This window comes from Eubalaena glacialis, chromosome 7 (genome assembly GCF_028564815.1).
Source record: "Eubalaena glacialis isolate mEubGla1 chromosome 7, mEubGla1.1.hap2.+ XY, whole genome shotgun sequence".
Classification (NCBI taxonomy): domain Eukaryota; kingdom Metazoa; phylum Chordata; class Mammalia; order Artiodactyla; family Balaenidae; genus Eubalaena; species Eubalaena glacialis.
Genome location: NC_083722.1, coordinates 29,453,653 through 29,479,083, shown reverse-complemented (window position 1 = coordinate 29,479,083; position 25,431 = coordinate 29,453,653). Strand labels below are relative to the sequence as shown.

Below are 25,431 nucleotides of genomic sequence, written 5' to 3'. Positions count from 1 at the left end.
GATTCCATTTAGGTAAAGTTCTAGCATAAGCAAAACCAACCTATGGTGATAGAAATAAGATCAGTGGTTATTTCTGGTAGGGAGGTAGGAATGTGCATGGAGATTGGCTGGAAAGGGGCACAAGGGAACTTTGGGGATAATGGAAATGGTCTGTCTTGATAGGAGGTGGCGTGTATTAGTGTTTGTCAAAGCTAATAAAGCTGTACAATTAAGTTTTGAGCATATCACTGTATGTAAATTATACTTCAATAATTAAGTATAATTTATTGTAAAATAAATTAAGACAGGAGAGCTCTAAGATTTGGGTCTGTGCAATTAGAAGAACAGCATCTCTGGAAATGAGATGGGGAAGACAGTGGGAGAAGGAGATGAAAGCTTATGACGGGGGGCAGTTGGAGGACTCCCATTTTGGACATGTTACATTTGACATGCCTACTAGAAAATCACCTGGAGATGTTAATAGGCATTGGATATTGGAGTCCAGAGTTTAGGGGAGAGACTGAGGTCAAGTAATAAATTTAGAACCCATCTGTATACAGATGGTATTTGAAGTTATGAAAGCAAGTGAGATAACATGGATTAATTTAATCCTGCAACTCCATGAGGGTTAGGGTTAGGGTTATTCTCATTTTATAGATAAGAGAACTGAGTCCTAAAGAAGTTGGGTCAGGTCATTAATTATTAATTGATGGATATGAACCTCTGGCTCTCTAAAGCTCAAATTCTTAATCACTACATTGAACTAACATTGAACTACATTGAACTCACAATAAATAAACCCAAATACCCTTTTATGCTGTGATGATCACAATGTCTTTTCATTGATACGGCCCTTCTATAGTGTTTGAAAAGTATTTTTCTATTATTTCATTTTATGTAATGAGGTTAAATCAAATTCCACAGGTATTAACAGTCCTGTTTGACAGATAAATAAATTGAGACTGTGAGAGACTAAGATTTACTTTAGATCATGTATGTAAAGAGTAAAACCAAAATAGTTGTATTTTATAGACTTATGTCTACTTTTACTGTGATTTTGTCTATAAATTATTGGAGACAGTTTGTAAGATATATATATATATATATATATGATGGAATATAAATTAGAAATATAAATAGAAAACCAGGACCAAGGAAAAGAAACATGTGAATATTGAATACAAAACTGTTGATTGAGTTTCAATGCTGTCTATGAATTCAATGACGGCAAAGTCAAAAACAGAAGTTAGATTAATTCTATAGACCTTGATATAAGAAAAAAGAAGCAGTGTTTTTCCTAGCACTGAATTTTAAAGAATATTATACATGTGAGCCTTTTTATAGGTACATGAGAGGGCTTAAAGGATAATGTCCAGGACAGTATATTTATAGCAAAAGTTACTGAAAATTTCCTATAGCTATTCTTTAGCTGTGAAAAAAGTATATAAGAAGTTAAGTTCTCTGACCCCTAAGTCACTTCCTCTATCAAGCAGACTATAAATAGCTGGTAATCAATACACACACAGGTAACTAACCAAATAACTTTTGAACTAAAGTATAAACAAAAGGCTAATTTACTAAATATCTCTTTATTTGCTGTAGACAATTACTACTGGGCTTTGAACTGTGGTACATACATGATATCTACACGAAAATATAATATTTTACCCAAGGAGCCCCTTCTGGCCCCCAGTTATACAACATCACACCCTCTGTGTTTATGGCAGGAGAAAACCCATCCCTCCGCAACCCACAACCCTTGTCACCACCACTCGCCCCTTCCCATGCATGCACACCACGTCCTCCTGCTTCCTTCCAAGCCATGCGGGTTTCCAGTTCTAGTTTCTGATCCATAGCTTCGAGAATGCCATTTAATATTTATATTCGCAAAGGCATTTAAATGAGAATATAGGCTTTCCTCAAGATTTTTTAAAGCACCACAGACTTTTATCCAGTTTTAGTAAGAATCCTACTTCAAAGAGCAGTTGACTTATTTTCTGTCAAGGTCACTTGGAAACAGCATGAGGCATCCTGCAGGACGGGTGCATGATTCCAGGGATGCCCTTCTAAGACCATTGTATTACTTACCGAAACTGGGTGACTTGAACTGACTCAAAACCTTGGATACTTTTGTACGCTTCTTTCAGCTTTACAAAGAGAGCAAAGAGCAATATGTTGATCTTTGTCCCGCACAAGAAAGACATTTGAGCAAAAAATGGTCGCAGACAATAAATAACCAACAGAAGCACCAAGAAAAGGAAAGAGATATGGTGAGAGGTAGTTGCATGTTATAGAAATACATTTAAAATGATAGCAGAGAATGTACACACACACATAATTTAATTATTATAATTTAATTATTACACACACATAATGTACTCACACGCCTGCACACACACATATAATTTAATTTTGAGGTTGCTAATAAAGAATGTAGAACGAACTGCTTAGACTAGAGGATGGGTCGGGGGCCAGATAATATAATAAATTCACCCAAAATCTATTTTCTCCTTCCCCTAAATAAGCCATTGATTTCAATAGATGCTTAAACTGAATCTAGCTGCAAAGTGTTTGTGCATGTCTTCAGTTAGAACCACATCTGAACCACCATCCTAGGTAGAGGTAGTTTTATGTGACTTCATTGTGAAGTCCAAAATTGTGGTCAGTAACTCTCTTTAGCCTCTAACAAGAGAGGCTTCTTTAAGGAACAAATCCCAAATGTTAACAATTGAGCTTAGATCATGAAAACTTTCTTTTGACAAATAAAAATCAGAAAATAATCAAGAAGGCTTGATTCACTTATCTTGTTATGAGAATAAGGTGTAACATTGTGGCTGAAGACTTGCAAAGAATGAAGATAATGGGACCTTTTATTCTCAAAATAGTGACATTATCCGCAGCCACAGATTCAATATCAGACCTGAGAATAAAGATCCTTAGTACTTAAAAAAAAAGAAAAGAAAAAAGAAAATAATCAAGATGGCTTGGTTTAATATTACCCTAACAAATGAGCAAAACTAAACACTAAAGAAATGGGAAGAAGTCAACTGCTTAACGCTCCTTGAAAGAAAATGTTCAAAGTACATCACTTATGGGCAGAGTGATTAACTGCTATGTAATAACTCATTGAAAATGAATAATTAAGAATATGTGTTAAATAAATATGTTGAATTGGAAACATCTGAACTTATGTTTAGCCAACGATTTCTTTTGTAATAAGTAAAAGGTGCTTACTTGAATTTCAATTCCAGTGGTATATTTGGAGTATATAGCAGAAGATGAATCCAAAAGGTCTTTTGTAAATCTTTCATTAATTTTGAAAGTACCCCAAACCTCTATGGAAAATAAAAAGAAATTTACAGAGATAAAAATTACTCACTTGATATATTATAGCTTAAAATTACAGAAGTCTAATTCAGCCCATCTATTTAACAGTGGCACTTCAACTCCTTTTTTTCTTCTTTATTTGTCAATTTCTTTTTATGATGAATGTTCACCTAAAGTAATATAGGAAGCATCCATAAAACCGGAATTTTCTTTTGTGGATTTGGAACATAATGGGAAAGTGAGATAATCAAGATGACCTTATAAGCAGGTAAATGAGTAGCCACTCACATGGTTATAAAAGGCAGTCACTTATCCCAGTCTAGGCCCTGAGCTTAAACGTTGTCCCTATTTAAAAATTAAAAAAAAAAAAAAAAAATCACTACTTGCTAACTGCAACTTACCCCTTGCTTACCCATCACTGGTGCTTTTCTCCTCTGGGACAGGTTTTTCCCCACCTCTGGATGGACAAATCCTGTGTATCTTTCATTCAGGACTTAGTTAAATGCGCCTCTTTAGCAAGACCTTCCCTGGGCCCCAGATGAAAAGAGTCTTCCTCTCCTTTAAATTCTTACAGTACTTTATCCATACCTCCCTTCCTGCCTCTTCACCTACACATCTATCTGTGAACACACCTCACGTATGTACGTCCCCACTCTACTTTAGGAAGCTCCTTGTCAGTGTAATCCCTGTCTGATCCATCTTTGTATCCCCCAAAGATGGATCAGACTTAGACCACTTTTCAAAGTGTAGGCTTTCATCAAAATTTGTTGAAGAGATCACATTGTCTTCTTTCATGTGTTAACAGCCTGGCCTCCCCAAGTAGCTTGCTAATTGAGCGACAGCAAGAGAAATGCCTCATGGTGACCTCCCAGAATTTGCCCCAGATATGGGTATAAAGATGGTGTTTAATAAATACGTGTTACTTGGGGCGGGAAGGAGTAGGAGTTTGGGATTAGCAGATGCAAACTATTATATATAGGATGGATAATCAACGGGTCCTACCGCATAGCACAGGGAACTGTATTCAATATCCTTTGATAACCCATAATGGAAAAGAATATGCAAAAGTATATATATAGATGATAGACAGATAGATGTATATAAAACTGAGTCACTTTGCTGTACAGCAGAAATTAAACACAACATTGTAAATCAACTATACTTCAATAAAATTCTTAAAATAAATAAATAAATAAGTGTTACCTTAACCTGAACTGCTGTGGTTCTGGGAAAGGGACCCAGGGAGACCCAGGAAAGCTGGGCTATTTCAGGTCCTCCTTCACTCTTTGCGCCACTCTACCAAAATCTGGAGCTTCAAGATAACTGGACTAGTCTCTGGGGACATTTCTTAAAAGTCCTTCAAGCTGTTGGAGCCCACGTCATCTGGCTCACCCCATCATCCACTGAACATCAACCTAAGTCAGCAGTAGCTCCCTCAGCTTCCACTGGCTCCTAAACTAGACTTTCAACTTTTGTTTAGTTTTGGCAATTCATTCAACACACATATTTGTTGGCAATTTACAGAATTTCTTTCAATATAATCACGAGGTAACCCTCCCTGCTTGCGCACCTCTAAATTTTTATTTTCTGGAAATTGATGTTGGCCAAAGAAGTCAAAAGAAGGTGGGAAGAAAAACGTTATTTACTCAAGCTGTTCCCCTACTTGGAATTTCAGGGAATCTCCCTAAATCTCAGAAGAATCGGAGAATTGTCGAGGTGAGCTGGATGTACCTCCAGGCTGAGTTGGCGCCCAAACATCAGCTTGCATTTCTGAATTTTCTGCACTTACGAAGCTCTCGCTGTGTCCAGCCAAGCCTAGCAGGGTACGTCATCACTGCCCTTCCAACTCCCTGTAAACACTGGCCCTTCTCTGGGAGGCAAAGAGAAACACTGGGGCACAGACCCAGTGGTCCTTCTCTCTCTGTCACATGTGAAGGTGGGAGGGGCCCCAGCTCCCCTCTTGGTATCCTTACACACTTACTTGTTCTCTCACAGAAATGGACACTCTGGGTGAGGTTGTTGAGATGACAATCACAGCTCTGGAGAGATCCCTCCGTGTGAAGGTAGCATTTCTGGGGATCAAGGCACGAGGGGGGAAACCAGGAGTAGCCGTCGTCACAGGCACAGCGCAGGACCCCGTTCTGGATGCCACAGTCTGCACAAAAAATAGAGCTTGGTCTCACGGGACCTGTTTAATAAATTGGCTATGGCTGAGTTCTCATCTTTGGTTCTGATATAGAATCTGAACCAAAAGCTAGAGATATTTCTCTCCAAAAGCTATAAAGGATGAAAACAAGATGGAAACAAGTATGTTTAAGGTTAAGGAAACGTCCCACTCAATAGATACTGAGGTTGGATCAGAAACCCAGCCAACACAAAAATCAAATGTCTGGGGCTAGCATCCAAAAAAAGGATGTGTGCCCAGTCGGTACCACTTAAATGGAGAAAGAAGCAGAAGAGGATATGTCGACCTGAGAGTTATTTAAAGGGTTCTAGATGGTATTTGTCCACTGTCTTATCGGAGGCTCCCATCCACCTGGCATCACTCCCCCAAAGTCCCTGTTAGCAATATGGCAAAGGCAGAGAGACCTTTTTGTTGAGAGTCATGATGAAAAATTTTATTAACCAATCCTGTATGCTTGTATTGGACCTAAAACTCCCACTAAAAAACCTTTCCTTTTCAATAGACAAAAAAAAAAAAGGGGGGGGCAAAGTCACCAGATACTGTTGTGAAAATATGCACAGTGGTGTGCAGTAAATGGTCCTCAAACGCGATCATGCATCAGAATCTTCTGCGAGGGGTCTCATCCCAAAGTTTATGATTCAGTAAGTCTGGAATGGAGCCAGGGATCTGCATTTCTTTTAAGTTCCCTGATGCTGCTGCTACTGTCGGTCTGGGTACCACACTCTGAGGACTCTTGCTTTAGATAAATCATTTAACTTCTCCTAACCCCATTGTGGTGGTCATTAGTGCTGTTGGCCAGATATTTTTTACAAGCATTTATTCTTTTCAGCCACAAATATTGGGGGGAGGATTGATTCCCCAGCATAACCTAACCTCTCCCGACTCACACACCACCTTCCCCATCTCCACTCCCAGTTACCAGAGACTGACTCACACGTGGTGGCCTTTGCTCTGATAATCTTCACCAGCCCAGGTAAAAAAAAAGGGCAAGGCTCCAAAAGCTTCAGAAGGTTCTTCAAGTCTCTTTTCTCCTTGGAATCTCTATAGGCCACCTGAAGCAGCAGCTCGTATTCCTGGATTGGACCTAGAGAGAAAGAGAGACAGTCAAAGCCTTCTTTTCTCAGGCTGGGAGGGAGATACTGCAGAGCAAGTGACCTTGGAGCAATTGTCAGATTCAGCCTGAGGGTCACGGACATGGCTTGGTCACTTCATCCAGACATGGACTAAAAAATGAGCATCCCGAGCAAAGCATCAGACCGTCCACAGGTGCCTAAGACACCTCTCTCCTCTGACTTCTGCCAGGCCAGCTGCTATGTGCTCTCTGACCCACCCCAGCATCGCCCTCCTGACTTTACATACTTCTCAGGTCACATCCAGAGTCAAGTTTCAGGGTCAAGACTGAAGGGAGAAGAGGTGAGAAAGTCCTGGTCACTCTCCCTTCCTCCTCCCCCAGCTCTGGTCTCCCGGACGTATCTCTGATATAAAACCCCGAGTCCCCTCTTTCCTCTCCAAAGAGCCCTTCCTTCTCCTGTACAAATGTTCCACTAATTAGCTGAGTTTGATACTGAGATGAAATGCACAAGTAAAACCAAACCAAACCTTACTTGAGCCTTGATGCACCCTCACCTCCACCTTATCGTTTCCGAGCAATACCTTTTGTTTCCCTAAGAAGAGGCCATTAGGTGTTTGGGGCTGGGAGAGAAGAGGAATCCCACCCAGAATTCACTTAGGCACATTCACATGAAACTCTGTATGAAGTTCCACGGGGTCTCAAGATCCTCCCAAGGTCCTCTGTGGACCCCAGGCTAAGAATGTGAAGGGCCTCAGAGAAAAAGAGGCAAAAGGTGAACATCCTTTTTTCCTGGGTCTCATTTTGTTATCATCGGCAGTGAAACCTCTTAGAATCCCTTAGATCTCTCAGGACGGGACCGTGCTTTCTACAGGCACAGGTGAGATGGGGAGCTTCTATGAGACTGTCCCATTTCTTAAGGGTCCGGGGGAGCTGGGAGATTTATAGGTAAGAAAAGCAGCTGGATCAATCCCTAGGCTTCTCAGAAGGAAATCCAGAAGCTGCACCATGTCCCAGGACATTTACAGGAGACTGTAACAACTGCCTGTTGTAGTTGCCACCAACTCACCCCTCCCCGCTCTCCTTAAGGCCGGAAACTCTGTCCCAGCCTTGCGACTTACTCCAAGGGATGTAAGCTGAGGGGATAATCCACTCCCGTGGCCCAAGCAGGTAATAGGTGGGGAAGGGGGGAAAGATTAATGGCTCTGGTTCTGGAGCCAGACTGACTGGGCGTTGAATCCTGCCCCACCTACCCACCGGCCTTGTCAGTTTCACTATCTGTAAAATAAAGATGGCGATTGTACCTAACTCAGAGGATCTTTGTGAGGATTTAATTCATCTAACACGCTTAGAATAGTCCCTGGCACTGGTAACAGTTCAATGTATACTTGTGCTTTTACCTTTCCATGGCATTCCAAGTTGAAATTCTGGTTTCATTTTCCCAAAGAATTGTAGCCTTGCTACAATGTGGTAAGGTCTATGGCCCTATTAGCACATTGTTGGATGGCAGATTCACGGCATCGTAAAAAGGCTTTTGAGGACTGACCCAGGAATCTAACCACCATCTGTGTGTACCATTGTTTCCAGGAGGAAATATACACAATGCTTGAAACATCAGACCCGCAAATCAAATTTCAGACCACAACTCATTCCTAGACTGAAGTCTGTGTCATTCATCACATTATTGAGATCAAGATGAAGACGGAAAGAAAGAGTATGGAGCAGCTACTGGTTGGTTATGGGACAGGATACTATGCCTTTATTATATTATTTCATCCTCACGAGGAATTACTATAATTATCGTTTTACAGATTTGAGGTATTTCACGATGTGCCAAAGATCATAAAACCCATCAGAAGCACTCCTGGGATTTGAACCCTGCTCTCTGGGCTCCAGTGTGTGCTGTACCATGCTATCTGAGGGAGTCTCACCTAGAGGCTTTTTCTTATTCAAAAGGAGTTCTTGCTTTGTTTTGATGCCATCATCACTCTGTTAAGAAGAAAAAAAAAAAAAAGAATAATTACAGCGAGGCTTGGTCATATTGTGTTTCATAAGGCCTTGTTGGATTTCCCAGATAAACTGCAATCATGGATCTAAAATGCAAGCCAGGGATGGTGGGGGAGGGGGGCAAAACGGGACATCGCTGAGGCACCTTTTGAGCACAAACCTGAAGGAAGCAGGAAAGTGAGGATCCCTGAGAAAGAACTTCCCAGGAGGAGGGAAGAGCAGGTGCAAAGGCCCTGGGATAAGAATATGCCTGGCACGTGAAGGCCAGAGTAGCTAAGTGGAGTCCGGGAGGCGGGGCAGGAAGTGACGTCAGAGAGTATCTCTGGGGAGGCAGGTCCTGTAGATCCTTCTGGGCTGTGGCAAGGGCTTAGCTTTTGTTTGAGTGGGATGGGAGCCCACTGGAGAGTTCTGAACAGAGGAGAGGTGTGCTCTGCTCCACTTTTTAGAAGGCTCAATCCTGCGGCCGTGTTGGGAATAGACAAGCACCGAAGCAATGAGAGCATTTCAGGAGCTATCGAAATAATATAGGTGAGAGATGATGAAGGTGTGGACCAGGATGGTAACCATGGAGTTGGTGAGAAGTGTTTGGAGTCTGGATATATTTTAAAGAGAAAACCAGAAAAAAAGATCTAACGGTTTAGACATGGATTATGAGAAGTGTCAAGCGTAATAATAAGTTTTCTGCCTAAGCAACTGGAGAGACAGTGATACCATTTGCTGAGATGGGCAAGGAGGGGCAGGTTTGGTGAGAAAAAACCCAAGAGTTTAATTTTGGACATACTGTGTTGAGGGGATATTGGCACCCAACTGGAGATACCAAGTAGGTAGTAGATACGTGAGTGTGGAGTTTGGGGGACAGGTGTGAGAAGGAGACACAGATTTTGGAGTCATTGGCATGCAGAGAACATTAACACCATGACCCCAGATGAAAGCATCAAGAAAGTGAGTAGAGTGTGGGGAAAAAGGAACCCTCCTACACTGTTGGTGGGAATGTAAATTGGTGCAGCCACTATGGAAAGCAATAGGAGGTTCCTTAAAAAAACTAAAAAATAGTGTTGCCATATGATCCTGCAATCCCACTCTTGGGCATATATCCGGAGAAAACTCTAATCTGAAAAGATACATACACCCCAATGTTCACAGCAGCACTATTTACAATAGCCAAGACATGGAAGCTACCTAAGTGTCCATCGACAGATGAATGGATAAAGAAGACGTGGCATAGGTGTGGAATATTACTCAGCCATAAAAAAGAATGAAATAATGCCATTTGCAGCAACATGGATGGACCTAGAGATTATCACACTAAGGGAAGTGTGTCAGAAAGAGAAGGACAAATATCAGATGATATCACTTACAGGGGGAATCTAAAACAATGATACAAACGAACTTACTTACAAAACAGAAACAGACTCACAGACTTAGAGAACGGACTTATGGTCACCAGAGGGGACAGGGGCAAGGGGGGTGGGGGACAAATTAGGAGTTTGGGATTAACAGATACACACTACTATGTATAAAACAGATAAACAACAAGGACCTACTGTATAGCACAAGGAACTATACTCAAAGTCTTATAATAACCTATAATGGAAAGGAATCTGAAAAAGAATATATATATGTATACATGTATATATGTATAACTGAATCACTTTGCTGTATACCTGAAGCTAACACAACATTGTAAATTAACTATGTAAACTAAACTAAAATATGTAAATTATTACTTCAATTAAAAAACAGGTTATCAGAAAAAAAAAAGAAAGTGAGTATAGGTAGGGAAGAGGCCAAGGACTGCTAATGTCGATCTATATGCTTTTTCTCCATCAAAGAGGCCATAGGAGAGGATGCGCTGAGTTAGAAAAGATCTCCAGTATGGCTTAGTCCAAGATCCTGGTTTTGGCAGTCAGGTCATCTAAGCTCCAAGAGATGAAGTGACTCATCCAAGGCCACACAGCTAATGCTGGTAATGTTGAGACAAGAACCCAGCACTTCTGATGCCAAGTCTATGAAATTTTGTCATTGCAGTTGCCTAGAGAGTGACGGACGCTCAAAGTGCCAGAAGGACAGAGGGGGGGTGGTAGAGAAGAAAACGGGACGTACACAAACTCACCCCCAGGAAGCCATTCCAGCCCTCGGTGATCATGAAGAAGGAGAAGAGCCAGAGCGTAGGAACTCTCATCTTCCCCTGGCCCCTCCTGGTTCTGGACAGGACATGAACAGCTGGAGTCACAGTCTGTGACTAGACGTGTGTGCCATGCAAGGCTGAGGCACAAAAACAAGTCATTCAAGCCAGAATTTTTAAATGCACACGGAGGTAAGGCCTAGCTGGGCTCATCAGAAGCCCTGAGCATTTGGTTATTTTTTTGCACCGGAGACACCATCACTTCCACTCCCACTGCAGAACTAGTGAATTTTTCTCCTTATAAACCTACTAGAAAATTTCTCCAGAACTCTCTTCTAAGTTTAAGTTTGATCTAAGTGATCAAATTTGACTCAACACAGGCTATTTTAAAATCATGGCTTGCTTAACTTTGCAGCTGGGTGCATTTAACATCCAGCCTTTTATATTTCACTGAGGTTTTCTTTTCATCTCAGTAAAGACAAGCATTCAAATAACCAAGGACCCTAGAACCATTAATATAAAGACAGACTCTGAGTATTTCAGCATAAAAATAATAGTGAACCAATCCAGCAAATTTCCTTCTTCATAGTTCGTGTAATTAGCAACCAACTGTCCTCAAGTTCATGGGTATCTTAGAAGAATTTAGACAAAACTCAGCCCATAGTGATGGTCACAAGATTTAATCATTTACACACGGGTTATTTGGGGGCAATGAAAAAAATCACGAGTTAGAACTGTTCTGTCCAATGTAGTAGCCACTAGCCACATGTGACAGTCTAATTTTAATTAGAATAAATTTAATTTTAATTAGAATAAAATGAAATGAAAAACTCAATTTCTCAGTCATACTAGCCACATTTCAAGTGCTCAATAACCACATGTGGCTAGTGGTTACCATGTGGTTACCACAGTGGGTACCACTGTGTCTAGGCAGTGTAGACACAGAACACTTCCATCATTGCCAGAAGTTTTATTAGGCATGGAATATTATTCAGCCTTCAAAAAGAAAAAAAAATTCTGTCACGCGCTATGAACATGGATGAACCTTAAGGGCATTATGTTAAATGACATAAGCCAATCACAAAATGGCAAGTACTATATGATTCCACTTATATGAGGATCTAAAGAAGTCAGACTCATAGAAATAGAAAGAAGAATGCAGTTGACAGAGACTGGGAGGAGGGGGTAAAGGAGAGTTGTTATTCAGTGGGTATAGAGTTTCAATTTTGCCAAAAGAAAAAGTTCTAGAAATCTGTGGCACAACAGTGTGAATATATTTAACACTGCTGAACTTTACACTTAAAAATGGCTAAGATGGTACGTTTTATGTTGTGTGGGGTTTTGTTGGCAAAATTTTTTTTAAAGTTTCATTGGCCAGTATTGACAGAACATGAAGGAATACTTCCCTGTGGCCTTCTGCATAGTTGATGTGGTTAGCAACAAATTGTCCTCAAGTTCATGGTTATCTCAGAATAATTTAGACAAAAGTCCGTAGTCATGGTCATAAAATTCCCTTTCTCTTTACATCTCCATAGGAAAAGATGAAGAGCTATGATTCCCAAGCTCAATAACCCACCATTGGAATAAGTGCCTGGGGTCAGCAGCACAGAAGCCCAGGGTTGGTTCTCCAGCCCTTACCTTGCTTCCTGGGTGCACTTTAAACTTCATACACGCCCTGCCATCCCAGAAGTGCGGCCTCAGGCTTTGCTCTCTGATCTACAGGAAAAGAGAACAGGTGGGGAAGGATGGAGTGAGAGGTGGGGATTAGCAGATGTAAGCTTTTATGTATAGAATGGATAACAACAAGGTCCTACTGTATAGCACAGGGGACTGTATTCAATGTCCCGGGATACACCATAATGGAAAAGAATATTTTTAAAAAGAATGTATATATACCTATAACTGAATCACTTTGCTATACAGCAGAACTTAACACACCATTGTAAATCAACTATACTTCAATTTAAAAAAAATATTGATTAAAAAAAGAAAAGAGAAAAGGCATTAGAGACAGGGTAACGACTCCCACAGATGTGGCCTACATGTCAGCAGAGATTCTTTCTAGGGCTTTCTAGGGCAGCATGAAAAATAAACCATGAGACACATACCCGTTTTGTATTTACCTTCTCCCCTTAGTGAATGGTCCTTGCATGCTCCCACCCACCTGCCTGCCAAGACTCCCCCTAAATCGACTGCTTTAACTCTCTTTGGGCAGCTGTCCAGTCTCCAGATCATTCTTCCCCATCTTGCTTCCCCAGACCTGCTCTGAGCCCTATTCCCTCTGGTCTGTGCTTTCTGCTTTCCAAAAGTGATGGATGTTTGGCTCTGGAGTGGTGTTTTTCAAATATTTTTGACCTCATAGAAAGAAACATATTTTATAACATGAGGATATAGATACACACATAATAAAATGTGTATATATCTGTATTATGTATATATATATATATATATATATATACACTCACATATAATGAAAATTTTATATATATGTAAAATAGCTGAACAGTTTTGTGAAATAGAACTTCTTTTTCTGTGCCCTTTGGATATTTTCTATTTGTTTTTATTTATATATTTATTTGTTTATTTATTGGTGAATTGCCACGTCCTGCTAAATTTATTTCCCAGTACCTTCCTGGAGTGCAGCCACATTGCAGACGGAGCGTGTGCTCTTTCCAGCCCCTTTCCCAATTTTCCTCCACTTCCAGGGACCATTTTTAACATGATCTACCCTCTCTCTTGTGCCAGGGCCTGCTTCCAAACGGGAGGCCTGGCCCTCATATGGCTCTTTCTCTCCATCTCTCTCTCTTTGAAAAATCTCTTTCTCGCATGTGGCATCCAGGCCTGAGGCTGCAAACCCAACGTGAGGAGGCCTGGGTAACAGCTCCAAGCATTGTGAGGAAACTCTCTCATCCTCTCAGCCTGTTTATTCTCTCTTCTTCCCACACTGGAGGGTGGAGCCTGGGCTGTCTCCTTGGACTGGCTAGAAATGGTAAACTGGAACTTATAATCAGGGTTTCAGACCAGTGATTCCCAGTTATTGGTCTATAGGCCAGTCATGAATAGCCGGGCTATGAAAAAGGAGGAGGAGGAGCTGGGAAGGAGACAAGGAAACACTTAGGGGCTCATTTGAAAATAATGGTGCCCCCATCCCACAGTAAACCTACTAAATCTTATGCAGATCAGGCACAGCCATGTGTGTTATTAAAGCTTCCCAAGTGACGCTGACCCCCAGACAGCTTTGAGAGCTGTTATTCTAGACGCTTCTAGGAGAGGGAAAAAGAGTTCTGCCCCGAGGCTAATACTGTGACTTGAATTCTCCTTTGAGGTTTGGGACGAAACGTCAAATTTATCAAAATGTTTTCTTTACTTCCTTGGTACACTCAGCTCCCTCTGGGGTAGGGTTGGAAGATTGACTTTCAGATAAATAACAAATAATTTTTTAGTGTAAGTATGTGCCACACAATATTTGGGACACTATTCATTGTCCAGAATTACAGCTGTTTTTCTGAAATCCAAATTTATCTGGGCTGTATTTGACAACTAATCAAAAGGAGGAAAATCGTTATCTCCAGGTGCATGGGTCAAAACAGGCTCTGTGGCTAGCCTGCAAAGGCTTCATGTCCTGGCGTTTATCAACCGGACGCCTTTTGACATATTTTTAGGCTTCCTATGCCTCGGTTTGCTCATCTATAAGATGGGGAAAGTCGTATCTAATTCAGAGGTTCTTCGGAGAATTGAATGAGTAATTGAATATAGAGGACTCAGAACAACGCCTGACAGGTGGTGAGCCTCAATGATCGATAGCTGCTAATATTAGTACGACTAGCATTTCAATCTCACCACCAGTTTTTGTAGTTACTTGTTGGATTGTGTCAGAATTTGACTTCAATCTGAGTCAAATTAACTGATCAAATAAAAGGTGCTCCTGGGTTGATGGCTAGCACTGTATAAATGGAGGGATCCCAGCTTCGAGGTAGTAAAAATACATTTTTACAGTAACTCAGTTATCTGACTCTAAAGAGGGTCAAGAAATATTGTGTGTGTGTGTGTGTGTGTGTGTTGAGGAGGTGTAATCTTAAATCCAACTTAACTTCGCCTTCACTAGAGGCAAACCCCGTGGTATTTTCAGCACGTCCCTTCTAAGCTGGAAGGGTCCTGATTATTTAAAAAAAAATTCTCAGAATCCATGTTCCCTTGCCATAGACGAGAAGCTGTTTTTGTCATCAGAGTGTGTGTGCTTGTTTACAACACACGTCTCTCTGTGCAGCTGGGGGCCAGCGATGCCTGACCTACAGCTGTGTTGGCCCCAGCGTCCATGGGAGGCCCTGGCATTCATGGGAAGGCGTGGCCGTGGTGGGACTCCCCTCACTTCCTTGAATTCATTCAAGTGAATTCATTCCTGATAATCCCTGTCCTTCAGTTTTTAGAGAACAATCATTAGAATTTGCTATTACGCCTCTGGAGACAGCTGCCCATTGTCTCCTCAATCTTCCAGTTATGTATTTATGGATCCAAATATCATTTATTTATATCAACAGCTGTCTCCTTATCAACAGTGGTGCTTAACTGGCACTGCTCTCACCTACATTTTCCAGCATTTTTAGCAACATTCTATTCTTAGGCAGAGTTAAACTCTTGGGCTGTTTTCCTGGCATCAATATTTATGGGGTTATGTTTCTTCCTCTATAAATAGAAGAATTCCCAGTAGAACTGTCACCCTCCTCTCTGCCTTGGACTCACATGTGCACACATGCATAACACACACACACACACACAAATGGAAAGAACAGATCTCCAGCTGGGATCTGAAAGAAATCAGGATTCAGATAGAACTGATTAATAGGCAGAGGACCTTTAAAATCTTGGTTTTATTTTACCTCTTATTTTATAAGTTTTTGGTCACATTTTCATTGGGATCTGCCTTTGTATGGGAGTCCTTGGGCCATTTGCCTTTGAGAAGAGTTTCTTTGCATTCCTTTCAGTAGGCAGATACGGTAGAGAAGACAGGTGGGAATATAGGTGGGAGACAGAAAAGATAACCAGTGTCATATATGGAAAAATGTTTGGTGGTTTGGTAATTTTTATGAGCTAGACCAACTTCTTTTGGAAGGACTCTAAAGTTATTTAAAAGTTCAGTGAGTGTCTGTACAAACATGTGTTCCCAGTAAAATTTTAAACACATATTTTATATTTCAGCATGTTTTTAGTGTGTTCATGTTGAATAAACTTAGTGGGAAAAGACCTAGATGAATTAGACCCTAACTTCAGCATTGTCCCTTATCTGCTAGAATTTGTGAAAGTTAAAAAAGAAAACTTGCTGGACTCAGTTTCCTTTTCTATAAAGTAAGCAAGAAAATAGGGTGCACTCAGATCTGTTCACATTCAGATTCCATTATTATATGCCCATTTCCCAGCTTCTATTTGTATATGTAATTGTTCTTTTCAGTAGTGTCTGTCAGTCATCACATCCGAGCCTAGAAAGATTAAATTTTTTTACTGGACTCTGTTCCTGTGTCCTCCTCATACTGGTTATTCTAATTCCTGAACATCTTTTGAGATGGGCTGAGAACCTGATAAGAATTAAGCCCTTCGGTTGAGAATAGCGGTAGGTTTTTTAAGAACTACGGAGTTATAAGGCTGGAAGAGACAAAAGGAATTACTTAGCTAAGTTGTCCCTTTCCTCGCGACACTTTACCAATCTGCTAAACTTTGATTTGTCCAATCACTTGTGTATCGAGAGCCTTGTGTATTGAGCGCCTCCAATTTCCCAGGCAGGGTGTTCGTGCCACCCACTCGGGGAAACTCCAAGAGCCATGATCAGACCTACTTTTGAAAACAACTGCCCGGTTGCTGGGGTCTCTCTGTTCCAAGGGCCCTATTTAAACTCTCCGATGTTTCATTGAATGGATCTCCCTTCGGAGTCCAGTTTGTGACCGTGCCTCTTATCTGATTCTTTTCCATCCAAAAATTGAGATACATTTTTGACGAGGCCCTCTGTCCTTTGCCACGAATCGGAACTTCAGCTAGAGAGCATTTCTCCTGTTGCTGGTGCTGTCCGCCTAGCTCAGCTGTCTGCTCCCTCCTCACAAGGATTCTGGTTTTTTTTAATTCATTTATCTCTGCTTTGTTTCTTAGAAGAGATACAGAATGACTTGTCATTCTTAGCTCGTCACCCAATACTGTTTCGGGTGTACTGGTTGAGTTTATCACTCACAGACAAGTCTAGCTCAATTCTGTTGTAAAAAGCCTGACCGCCAGCCTCAAGGGTTGGCTCTATTCCAACCCCCTGTAACTGAGGATTTGCTCCTGTCACTCATGGTTCAGTAGAACACAAGTTACCACCAAGCCCTTAAAGCGTGATTAACGGCATTCCAGAAAAGGTGCCAAGCTCTTTCTTCAGCCAAGACTTCAGCTTAGCAACTGGGGACCCAGCCTTCCTGGAATCCCCAGGTCATTGTTTCCCAGCTTCCCCACTCGAATTTGCTTACTGACAATCAGTAAAGCCCAGAGAATTTGACCTTCCTCTTGGACTGTTTGCTTGAAAAAAGTACCAGAACCACACTCAAGGGCGGGGATATTTACATAAGAAGAAATAGGATAATTCTTTCTCATTTACAAAATGCTTTCATATGTATTGCTTTGATTATTTTGGCAATTAAGTGGGAATTATTTTGGTTTTACACTTGTGTAAAATGAGAAGGGTAAACTTAAATTCTAAATAAAAAGAATGTATTGACTATTTCCTTAAGTTTCTCTCCCCCAAAGAACCTGTTATTTCTCTTGGACTCCGGGCCCAGTTCGTTTTGTTGCTTGGGCCATGATTTTAATAGAGTCATGATTATTAACATGATCCCCATCTGAGTTCCTGACAATTAAGCTTCCTTTATTCAGGAAAAAGAAGAATATATGTTTCAAAGCTATCCTCCTAACAATGTGTCACCAGTGTCCAAGGAAACTCAGCTCTTCAAGGGAGAAAGCACAATTCGTCAGGCCTACTGGAAAGAACCTACAGAAAAGGCTTTGTGGGGTCTTCATGGGTGAAAGGTCAGATTAAAGATGTTACAAACTGTCCTTGCGTGATCTATTTTTAAATAAGAGTAAAACAATATCTGACTTTTCATTCAGTGCTCACAATGCTAAACCTCAATTGTTTCAAATCTACCAAAAAGCATTCATTCTTTAAGCTTCCCTAAGCATATTAACAGTGTTTTCATCATAATTTCCTAATAGTTAAAAGCACATTTTCCAATCATAGTCCCCAAATGATTTTTCTAGAAATAAAGCCAGTTTCCTGGCATTCTACCTATCCTGCAAATATCGTGCCAATCCACACTCAAAAACCTTCTGGGCTTTACGTTATGTACAGACAAAAATCTAACACATTATCAGGGCAAATTTGTTATTTAGACTCCTATAATCTGCCTCAAATGTTCCTTCTGTTAACCTTCGTCTTGTGCATCTTTAATTCCAGGTTATTACATTTTGAGTTTTGATAGACATGGCCAAATGGCCCTCCTAATTTGTACCATTTACAGTCCCTGGTAAGGTGTAGAAATGCCTGTTTCATCACACTGGCCCCAACATCTTTTTAATATTTGCCAAACTGACAGGCAAATATTTATCTAATTGCTTTAATTTTTATGCCTTTGATTATTAATAAAATTAAGCATTTTTTCAGATGTTTATTGGTCATTTATATATTTTTTTTTCTGGCTTGACTATTTAAGTCATTGTCCTAAGTGTCTCTATTGGAATGTTCACCTATTTCTTAAGAACTGCTTCTAGGAGCTCATCATAGCATGGATATCAGCTCTTTGTCACTCGTGTTATAAATATGTGCTTATCATTTGTCTTTGGTCTTTAACTTTTTACGTTGTCCTGTTCGGCACAAAAGTTTAAGACATTCGTCAATGAGTGTCTCTGTCAATCCTTTCCACTATGGATTTTAAATTGGGGTCATGCTAAGAATTTTTTTTCTATAAAAAGATGGTAAACATAGCCTCCTATATTATCTTCTAACACTTCTTTAAGTGAGTTAGTTCATTTGTTTGTTATATACTTTTAAACTCTCAGTCCTTCTGGAGTTATTTTAGGTTGCGGTATAAAATAGAGGTTTACTTTCATTTTCCTCCAGATGAATAACCAGTTACACTAACTACATTTCTTGACTAAACCATTCTTTATCAAGACCACCTGTAAAATTCTTTATCAATTTTAAAGGTGCACATGGTCATATAATAAAATTCTAACCTAAATATTTTTTAAATTCTATGCTATCTGTGTCTTTTCTTCTGCTAGTTACTTGCTTAATTGGCATCTTGGTCGACAATGTAGAAGAGTGTTATACGCCTAAGAAATATGTCTTTCTCTTCTTAGAAATAATTAGCCCGATTCTCTTAAGAGATTAAGCATAGGAATGTCTTTAAGCAAAATTAGGCTAACGTACAAACACAAGTGTGAAAGGTCGTCATGGAAAATATAATCTGCTTAATACAAAACCTCGTTACCCAAAACTTTGCAGGTGTGAATCTGTTCTGTTGTGACAAAGCTGTCCTAACACCACAAATTTAGAGTAAATGCCTATTTACTATCCCTAATAATAAAGGAATTCTTATGATCAGGTTTTTAAAAATTTTGTCTTATGAGAAAGAAGCAAGTGATAAGGAAATTATCTTCAAGACTTTATTTAAAGTCTTTAGTTTAAAAGACTTTCTTTAAAACAAAACAAAAAAACCCCACTAGCGTTTCCATGGTTTGTGGGCCTCTGGGGATTAAAGACTGACGTTCTCACTGAGAACCCAGAGACACGATGAAGACCAGATAACCTTCATCAACAAGATTTAACTATATTTTGCACATTTTAGGGCTACATACCTCATGGCTGTTCACCTCTTTGCATTTCATTCTTTCAACCGACTGTGCATGGGAAATTTCCTATAATTCTATGAAATGCCAGGGCACTTTCACACTTATTAATTCTTATGGATTTTTGGCCTCAACATGCCAGACCGCAGGTTTTCAGCTGCCGTTGAGCTGGAGCCTTGATGAGATTATCTGTGGCTTGCCGGGGAGGGGGCGTGGTAAGAGGCCCCGTCCGCCCACCCCGCCCCGCCCGGTTCTGTGTACTACAGTGGTGGAATTCAGCAAGGCTAGAACCAGCTGGGCATGGGAGAGAGGATGATCTAGATCATTTGCACCATCCCTCCAGGTTCCTAAGATTATTTTCATAGCTCTCAAGACCGTGTATCCAGTCCAGAACTACGGAGACCTTGACATCCTGTAAGCACGTCTCTGCTCAGACACACTCTATGTAGCTATGGGTATTCCCTGCTAAAGACCTTTAGAAAGAGAACAAGGCAGACTATTTTGAAAGTGGCGGAGACATATGTTTAGACTGGGTAGAACGTGGTTTCTTAAGGAGCGGCCGTAAGCAAAACTGTGAATTCAGTGACACTGTCCTAGGGATGCCATCCCTCTACTTTCCGGGTCGTTCACCCTGGGGACACACCGCCGCCACTGCTCATGTCCTTCCGTACCCAGTACCCTCTTGCTTCATCCAGTTCACACTTGCTCCCAGCCAAAGTGCTAAAAAATGTCACTGACACCCTAGTTTGAATGAATGTGTTCACTTACTTTTCCTAGGAGGATATTTGTATCCCTTTAATTGTGGAATGAATGACACCAAAGGGCATATGGATGCCACAGTATTGTGCTCGCCTAACCCTCAGCACCACAAGAGATAAACCCTGTGATGGGAACCCTGTCCTTGCTTTTAAAAAGGAATAAAGAAATACACTGTCTTTTTAGAGAAGCAAGACATATGTACCTTTGAGGCCTGTCGGCAACAATTTCCATCAACTTGTGGTCATGCACAGAATAGGAGTGTTTGAAAGTCAAGTTTCTAAGACTCAACACAGGCAGGCTCTCATTTGAACGCTTCATGCTCATGGCTACCATTTTGCAAATCAAGTGACCAGAATAAGAAAAGCTAAATAATTTGCTCAAAGTTTGTTACTTGTTAATGGTTGAATAAAGTACTATATGTGGCTATATAATATACAATCTTCTTAAATTTGGGTTATGGTTGAATAACTAATAGTGGTTTTATTAAGAACATAACAAAAGGCTTGTGCTCATACTCTGATAAATTATAGAATGTACTTTTATCTATTTTTGTTACTTCTCTTGTCTCTGTAATTTCCAGCCTGTGTGTGTTATTATCAGGTTTAGTTTAATGGATTTCTCCATGGAAATGCCAAAGTCATCATTTTTCCGCATTTCTCCACCCTGACCTTCTTTCTATACCTCCTTTGGTAACTTCTCATTATTTAGTATCTGGCCTGGATGGATGACATAGAATATCAGGTTTGCATAAATTAATTCTTCATGAAAAAGAAGAAAAGGGAAAAGAAAAATGACTAATTTTCAAGGACTGTCAGAAAATATAGTGTATCGCTTTTTTTATATTTATTTGGGGAGGGAGCAGAGGAAAGGATTAAAAGGGTCAGTTTGTGGATTTTTTAGAGTCTAGGGAAGGAGTGTAAATTGGGAAGCACTTCCTGGAAATATACCAATTAGGTCAAAGCTTAAACTAATTCATCCTAAAGTGAAAATAAACTTGATCTGATCAAGAATATTTTTATTTCAAGAGATGGCTAGGGGAAATCTATGACTAATTCATGGAAGCCGTGAGATTGACATTTTTAACAATTACCCTTGGCCGAGCCTTCTTTATTCCAGTCAATCCATCTCCCAGGCACACCCCCAAGAATAGGGGTTACCGTGTTGCAATCGATAGAGAGAAGGCTGTGCTTTGAGTCAGCAAACCTCTAGTCTGAGACTCACCAAACATCTCGGTTTATATAATTACCGAGAAGCTGAACTCTGTTGTATCTGCTCATTGTTTTTTCCACTCTCTGTTCCTTTAGTTACCCTTCTTTAGGAAATGGGATATTGAAATCAGAGTTTTCCCCATGGGGAGGGGAAAAATCATCTCAGATTAACAGGTAGTAAGGATGATAGTAAGACACATTCTAAGGAATCAAATCACAGCTTTGGGGCTTACCTGTGATTCCTTCTTCACATCACAGCCCCAGGGAGCCCTTCCTCTGGTGTAACCGTGGCTCAATCACTTCTTGTTCTGTTTGGAAAGATAATCGTAATATCTGAGCCACAGGAGCTCGCTGGCAGGCGTACAGGCCACTGATTCACCAGCAAATCCTGCAGCACGTTGCTGCCCAGCAGGCAGACAAGCCCAGAACACACCCCCTTCAAGAAGGAAGAGAGGAATACCTTTATGTTGACTCTCCCTCCCACTTAAGTCCCTATCAGGCCTGGTAAGAGGAAAGAGCTCAGAGCCCAAGACCTAATGATTCTCCCAGCACACAGAAATCACAGAAGAAAATGGGAGAAGAATGCTCTAGGGAAATGCAGGACACTTCTGTCCTAGATTCATGTGTCACACGATGCCACTCTGTCAAGCTTTCACATCCAGCCTCTCGACACCCAGGGCCATAGCCCATAAAGCAGAAGGAATGTAGCCTTTCATGCATAAATTTCAGCTGGGGAGAGGTGGGTCTTTCCAGTGAGTTATGGGGAGAGGTAGATATTATTTTTCCTTTTCCCACTTTCTCACTCAAGGGTGAAGAATCAACCTGCTACTTTCCCAGACAAAGGCACCTCGGACTTCTGGGTGGAATACTATGGAATGGGGGTGGGCAAAAGAGAGCAACGGTGTGCACGCCCAGGGCAAATGCTTTTGGTATGTTCTTTGTCCTTAGAAAACCTCGTGCTAAACCTTACTAACTTCTTTCATAAGTTTCTTTCCAAGGAGTCATCCGATTTGAAAGCTGACACTCCACATTTACCAATGACTTGAGGTAGTTGACACTTTAAACCACTCTATAACTTACAAATGATTTGAGGCAGCTTACAATACTAATGCATAAAATTACATTAGAATAGACATAAAGAAACATAAACTATAAAAGTTCTATACATAAACTATATGTATGTACATGAACTATAAAAAGGGGAAACTATAAGAGTGGAGAGTCACAGGAATAGAGACCTAAACATAGAGAACAGACATGTGGACATGGTGGGGGGGGAAGGGAGGGTGGGATGAACTGGGAGATTAGGTTTGACATAAATACACTACCATGTGTAAAATAGATAGCTCGTGGGAACCTGCTGTATAGCACAGGGAGCTCAGCTTGGTGCTCTGTGACGACCTAGATCGGTGGGATGGGGGGGTGGGGGAGAGGGAGGTCCAAGAGGGAGGGGATATAGGTATACATATAGCTGATTCACTTCATTGTACAGCAGAAACTAACACAACACTGTAAAGCAATTTTACTCCAATAAAAAAAAAAAAAGAGTAGAGAGTCAACTAAGAAAAAGAATGTAAATAAAAACCTATGAGGTAGTTACAGTGTTTTGTAAATTTAAAACGTAACTCTAGGGACAGAGCTTCCTAGCAATGAAAAGAGGAAGCTAGTCAGATACATTGTTTTTATTATCAGAAAAGAGGAAGCATCCATTTTCTCAGGAAGGACAAAATGGTCTTCAGGGCACTAAAATCTAACAGAAGTCTCTCTCTCTTTTTTTTTTTTTTTAGAGTGAACAATATTCCCAATATATTAGGGTCCATATTTTCATTTTGAATACTTTTAGTGCCAATCAGGCCTAAACTCAATGTGATGCTCTTGTTTCCAACACCATCTGGGCCACTTGGTCCTCATCCTGTCTCTTCATGACCAGGTCTGGATCTGGTCCAGTGGAAGAGCTGTCAAGAGAACAAAGCCATTCTGACAACCTCCAACAGTCCAAGGGCATCAACCCTCTCTCCTGTGTCCCCCACCAGCCTGGGTGGAATAAAGCTGATCTCATAATTTAGTCAAGTTAATTCTCTTCTCCTCATGTGCTTTTTCTGAAGGGTTCTGTCTGTTTTCAGGATCCACCAATGGTACGTGGAGACCAAATTTCCATTCAATACGAAGGGTCGAGGACTTCTAGAACTATATACTCTTACTCAGCTGATCCAATGTCTAACATTCTAGGATTAGGTACCATATTTTCAGTTCAGTGCTGCCCTTTTCCTATTGTCTGTATGAAAATGCAGGAGCTTGTGGGAACATATAAGTCACTGACATCTCAGTGGGAATGTGTCTATAAAATGCACTAATAATTTATTAATTACTTAGGGAGAAAGTAGCTATGGAATGGGGTGGGGGGCGAGGGGGAGGGGTAAGGAAACAGCAGAAGAGCAGACTAAGTGGCCGATCAGTGTAGAGCTCAGCGTGGTGAGGGCTGGCAGCTCGTATGGCAGCTCTGTTATTCACTTCCAGCTCTTTTTATCATGAAGCCCAGCAGCTTCCTAGGGGCTGGTGTATAGCACTCAGAACCAAAGGGACCCCTACAGTTCCTTATTAGATCAAAACCATTTAGCAGATACTAGAAAATTAGGCAACCAATAAACATCAGTGATTTCATGAGTACATTGATTTTGGTGAAACCCTGAATTCAAATAAATGTATGTGTTTAATAGCTAATTCCATATTTTATAGAAGGAGATCATAGTATGCCCCATATTTAGGTTGTTTCACAAAGAGGGTTACCAATGACTCACCACCAAGCCATTTAATCACCCCTTCTAGCTTCCTCCTAGTAATATGCTAACACACGCGATGCTGAATTTTTCAATATTTCCTGGTTAAGGGATGGGGTTCCCCCATCACTGCAGAGGACAAAGAGCACAAGGAAGAAGCATGCTTTGAGCCTTGTGGTGGCATTGTGACATGTCTTTGTTATGAGCCCAAGAAGAGCCACCTTCTGCGAAGGCAGAGCTGAGTAAGTGTTGCTGCTCTGGTGTGATGGCAATGCTCCTTCTTCCCCCGAATCTCACTCACTAACCTATGAAGCAGAAACAAGGTTGTTCACCTGAGGGTACAAAGACAGCTAAACCAATGCGTTTTGGTCCATCTGGTCAACTTGACATTTTTTTCTCTGGTGAACTTGACCACAGAGCTTCCTTGGCGCGTCTGGGTCCAGCATCCTGCAAATGCCGAAGAAGAGCAAGAAGGAAGACCGGGGGCTGAGGAAGAGCTTCAGGTCTCCTAACTCCATCTGTCTGTTTTGGTCTGATGGCTTGGCTTCCCAGCAAAAGAATAGAGTCACAGGAATAAGCAGCAGCAAGACTGCGGCTTAGGAGAAAGGAAATAGCAAACAGAATCGTGTTACTGGAACTAGTTATCTAACTCTTATGACCTCAACAATCTTTCCCTGAGTGACGGCTGTGGGGTTGAGACAATATCTGAATTTGATCAGCAGGTGGACCTGCGAAGGACATGTACCCACGCTGAGGAGTGTCCTTCCATCAGAAGTGCTGGGTATCCTTTGCGTTTGGTCTTTGAGAAGCTCTGATCCAGGGGCTGCAAACACAAAGGGCCACCTTGAATGACATGGTGATTCAAGGGAGGGATAGGTCCTGAACTGTCTCCAGCGGCTTTATTCCATAATTGTGAAAGGGTTAAATGCAATTTTTAAAATTCAGGTATAATTAGAAAAAAAAAACTGAAAGGAGAAGTAAAGAGGGGAAGAGTTGACTGTAAAATGTAAATTACAGGGCTTCCCTGGTGGCGCACTGGTTGAGAATCTGCCTGCCAATGCAGGGGACACGGGTTCGAGCCCTGGTCTGGGAAGATCCCACATGCCGCGGAGCAACTGGGCCCGTGAGCC

General features: G+C 41.0%; 1 protein-coding gene across 3 annotated transcripts in view; it reads right to left on the bottom strand.

Moving 5' to 3' along the window:
• ADGRF1 (adhesion G protein-coupled receptor F1) overlaps positions 1 to 22,058 on the bottom strand; it is a 35,326-nt gene extending 13,268 nt beyond the window's left edge. For 2 of the 3 annotated variants that reach the window (XM_061194999.1, XM_061195002.1), the window contains exons 1-8: positions 21,758 to 21,921; positions 12,331 to 12,408; positions 10,681 to 10,771; positions 8,492 to 8,549; positions 6,426 to 6,575; positions 5,288 to 5,461; positions 3,214 to 3,314; positions 2,068 to 2,126 (exon numbers count right to left, since the gene is read on the bottom strand). In XM_061194999.1, the coding sequence (XP_061050982.1) occupies positions 2,068 to 2,126; positions 3,214 to 3,314; positions 5,288 to 5,461; positions 6,426 to 6,575; positions 8,492 to 8,549; positions 10,681 to 10,749 (611 nt within the window). In that variant the 5' untranslated portion in view covers positions 10,750 to 10,771; positions 12,331 to 12,408; positions 21,758 to 21,921. Of the gene's footprint in view, positions 1 to 2,067; positions 2,127 to 3,213; positions 3,315 to 5,287; positions 5,462 to 6,425; positions 6,576 to 8,491; positions 8,550 to 10,680; positions 10,772 to 12,330; positions 12,409 to 21,757; positions 21,922 to 21,984 lie in introns of those variants that run through there. The other variant, XM_061195001.1, reaches the window with a different exon arrangement.
• Between the last annotated feature and the right edge of the window lie 3,373 nt (positions 22,059 to 25,431).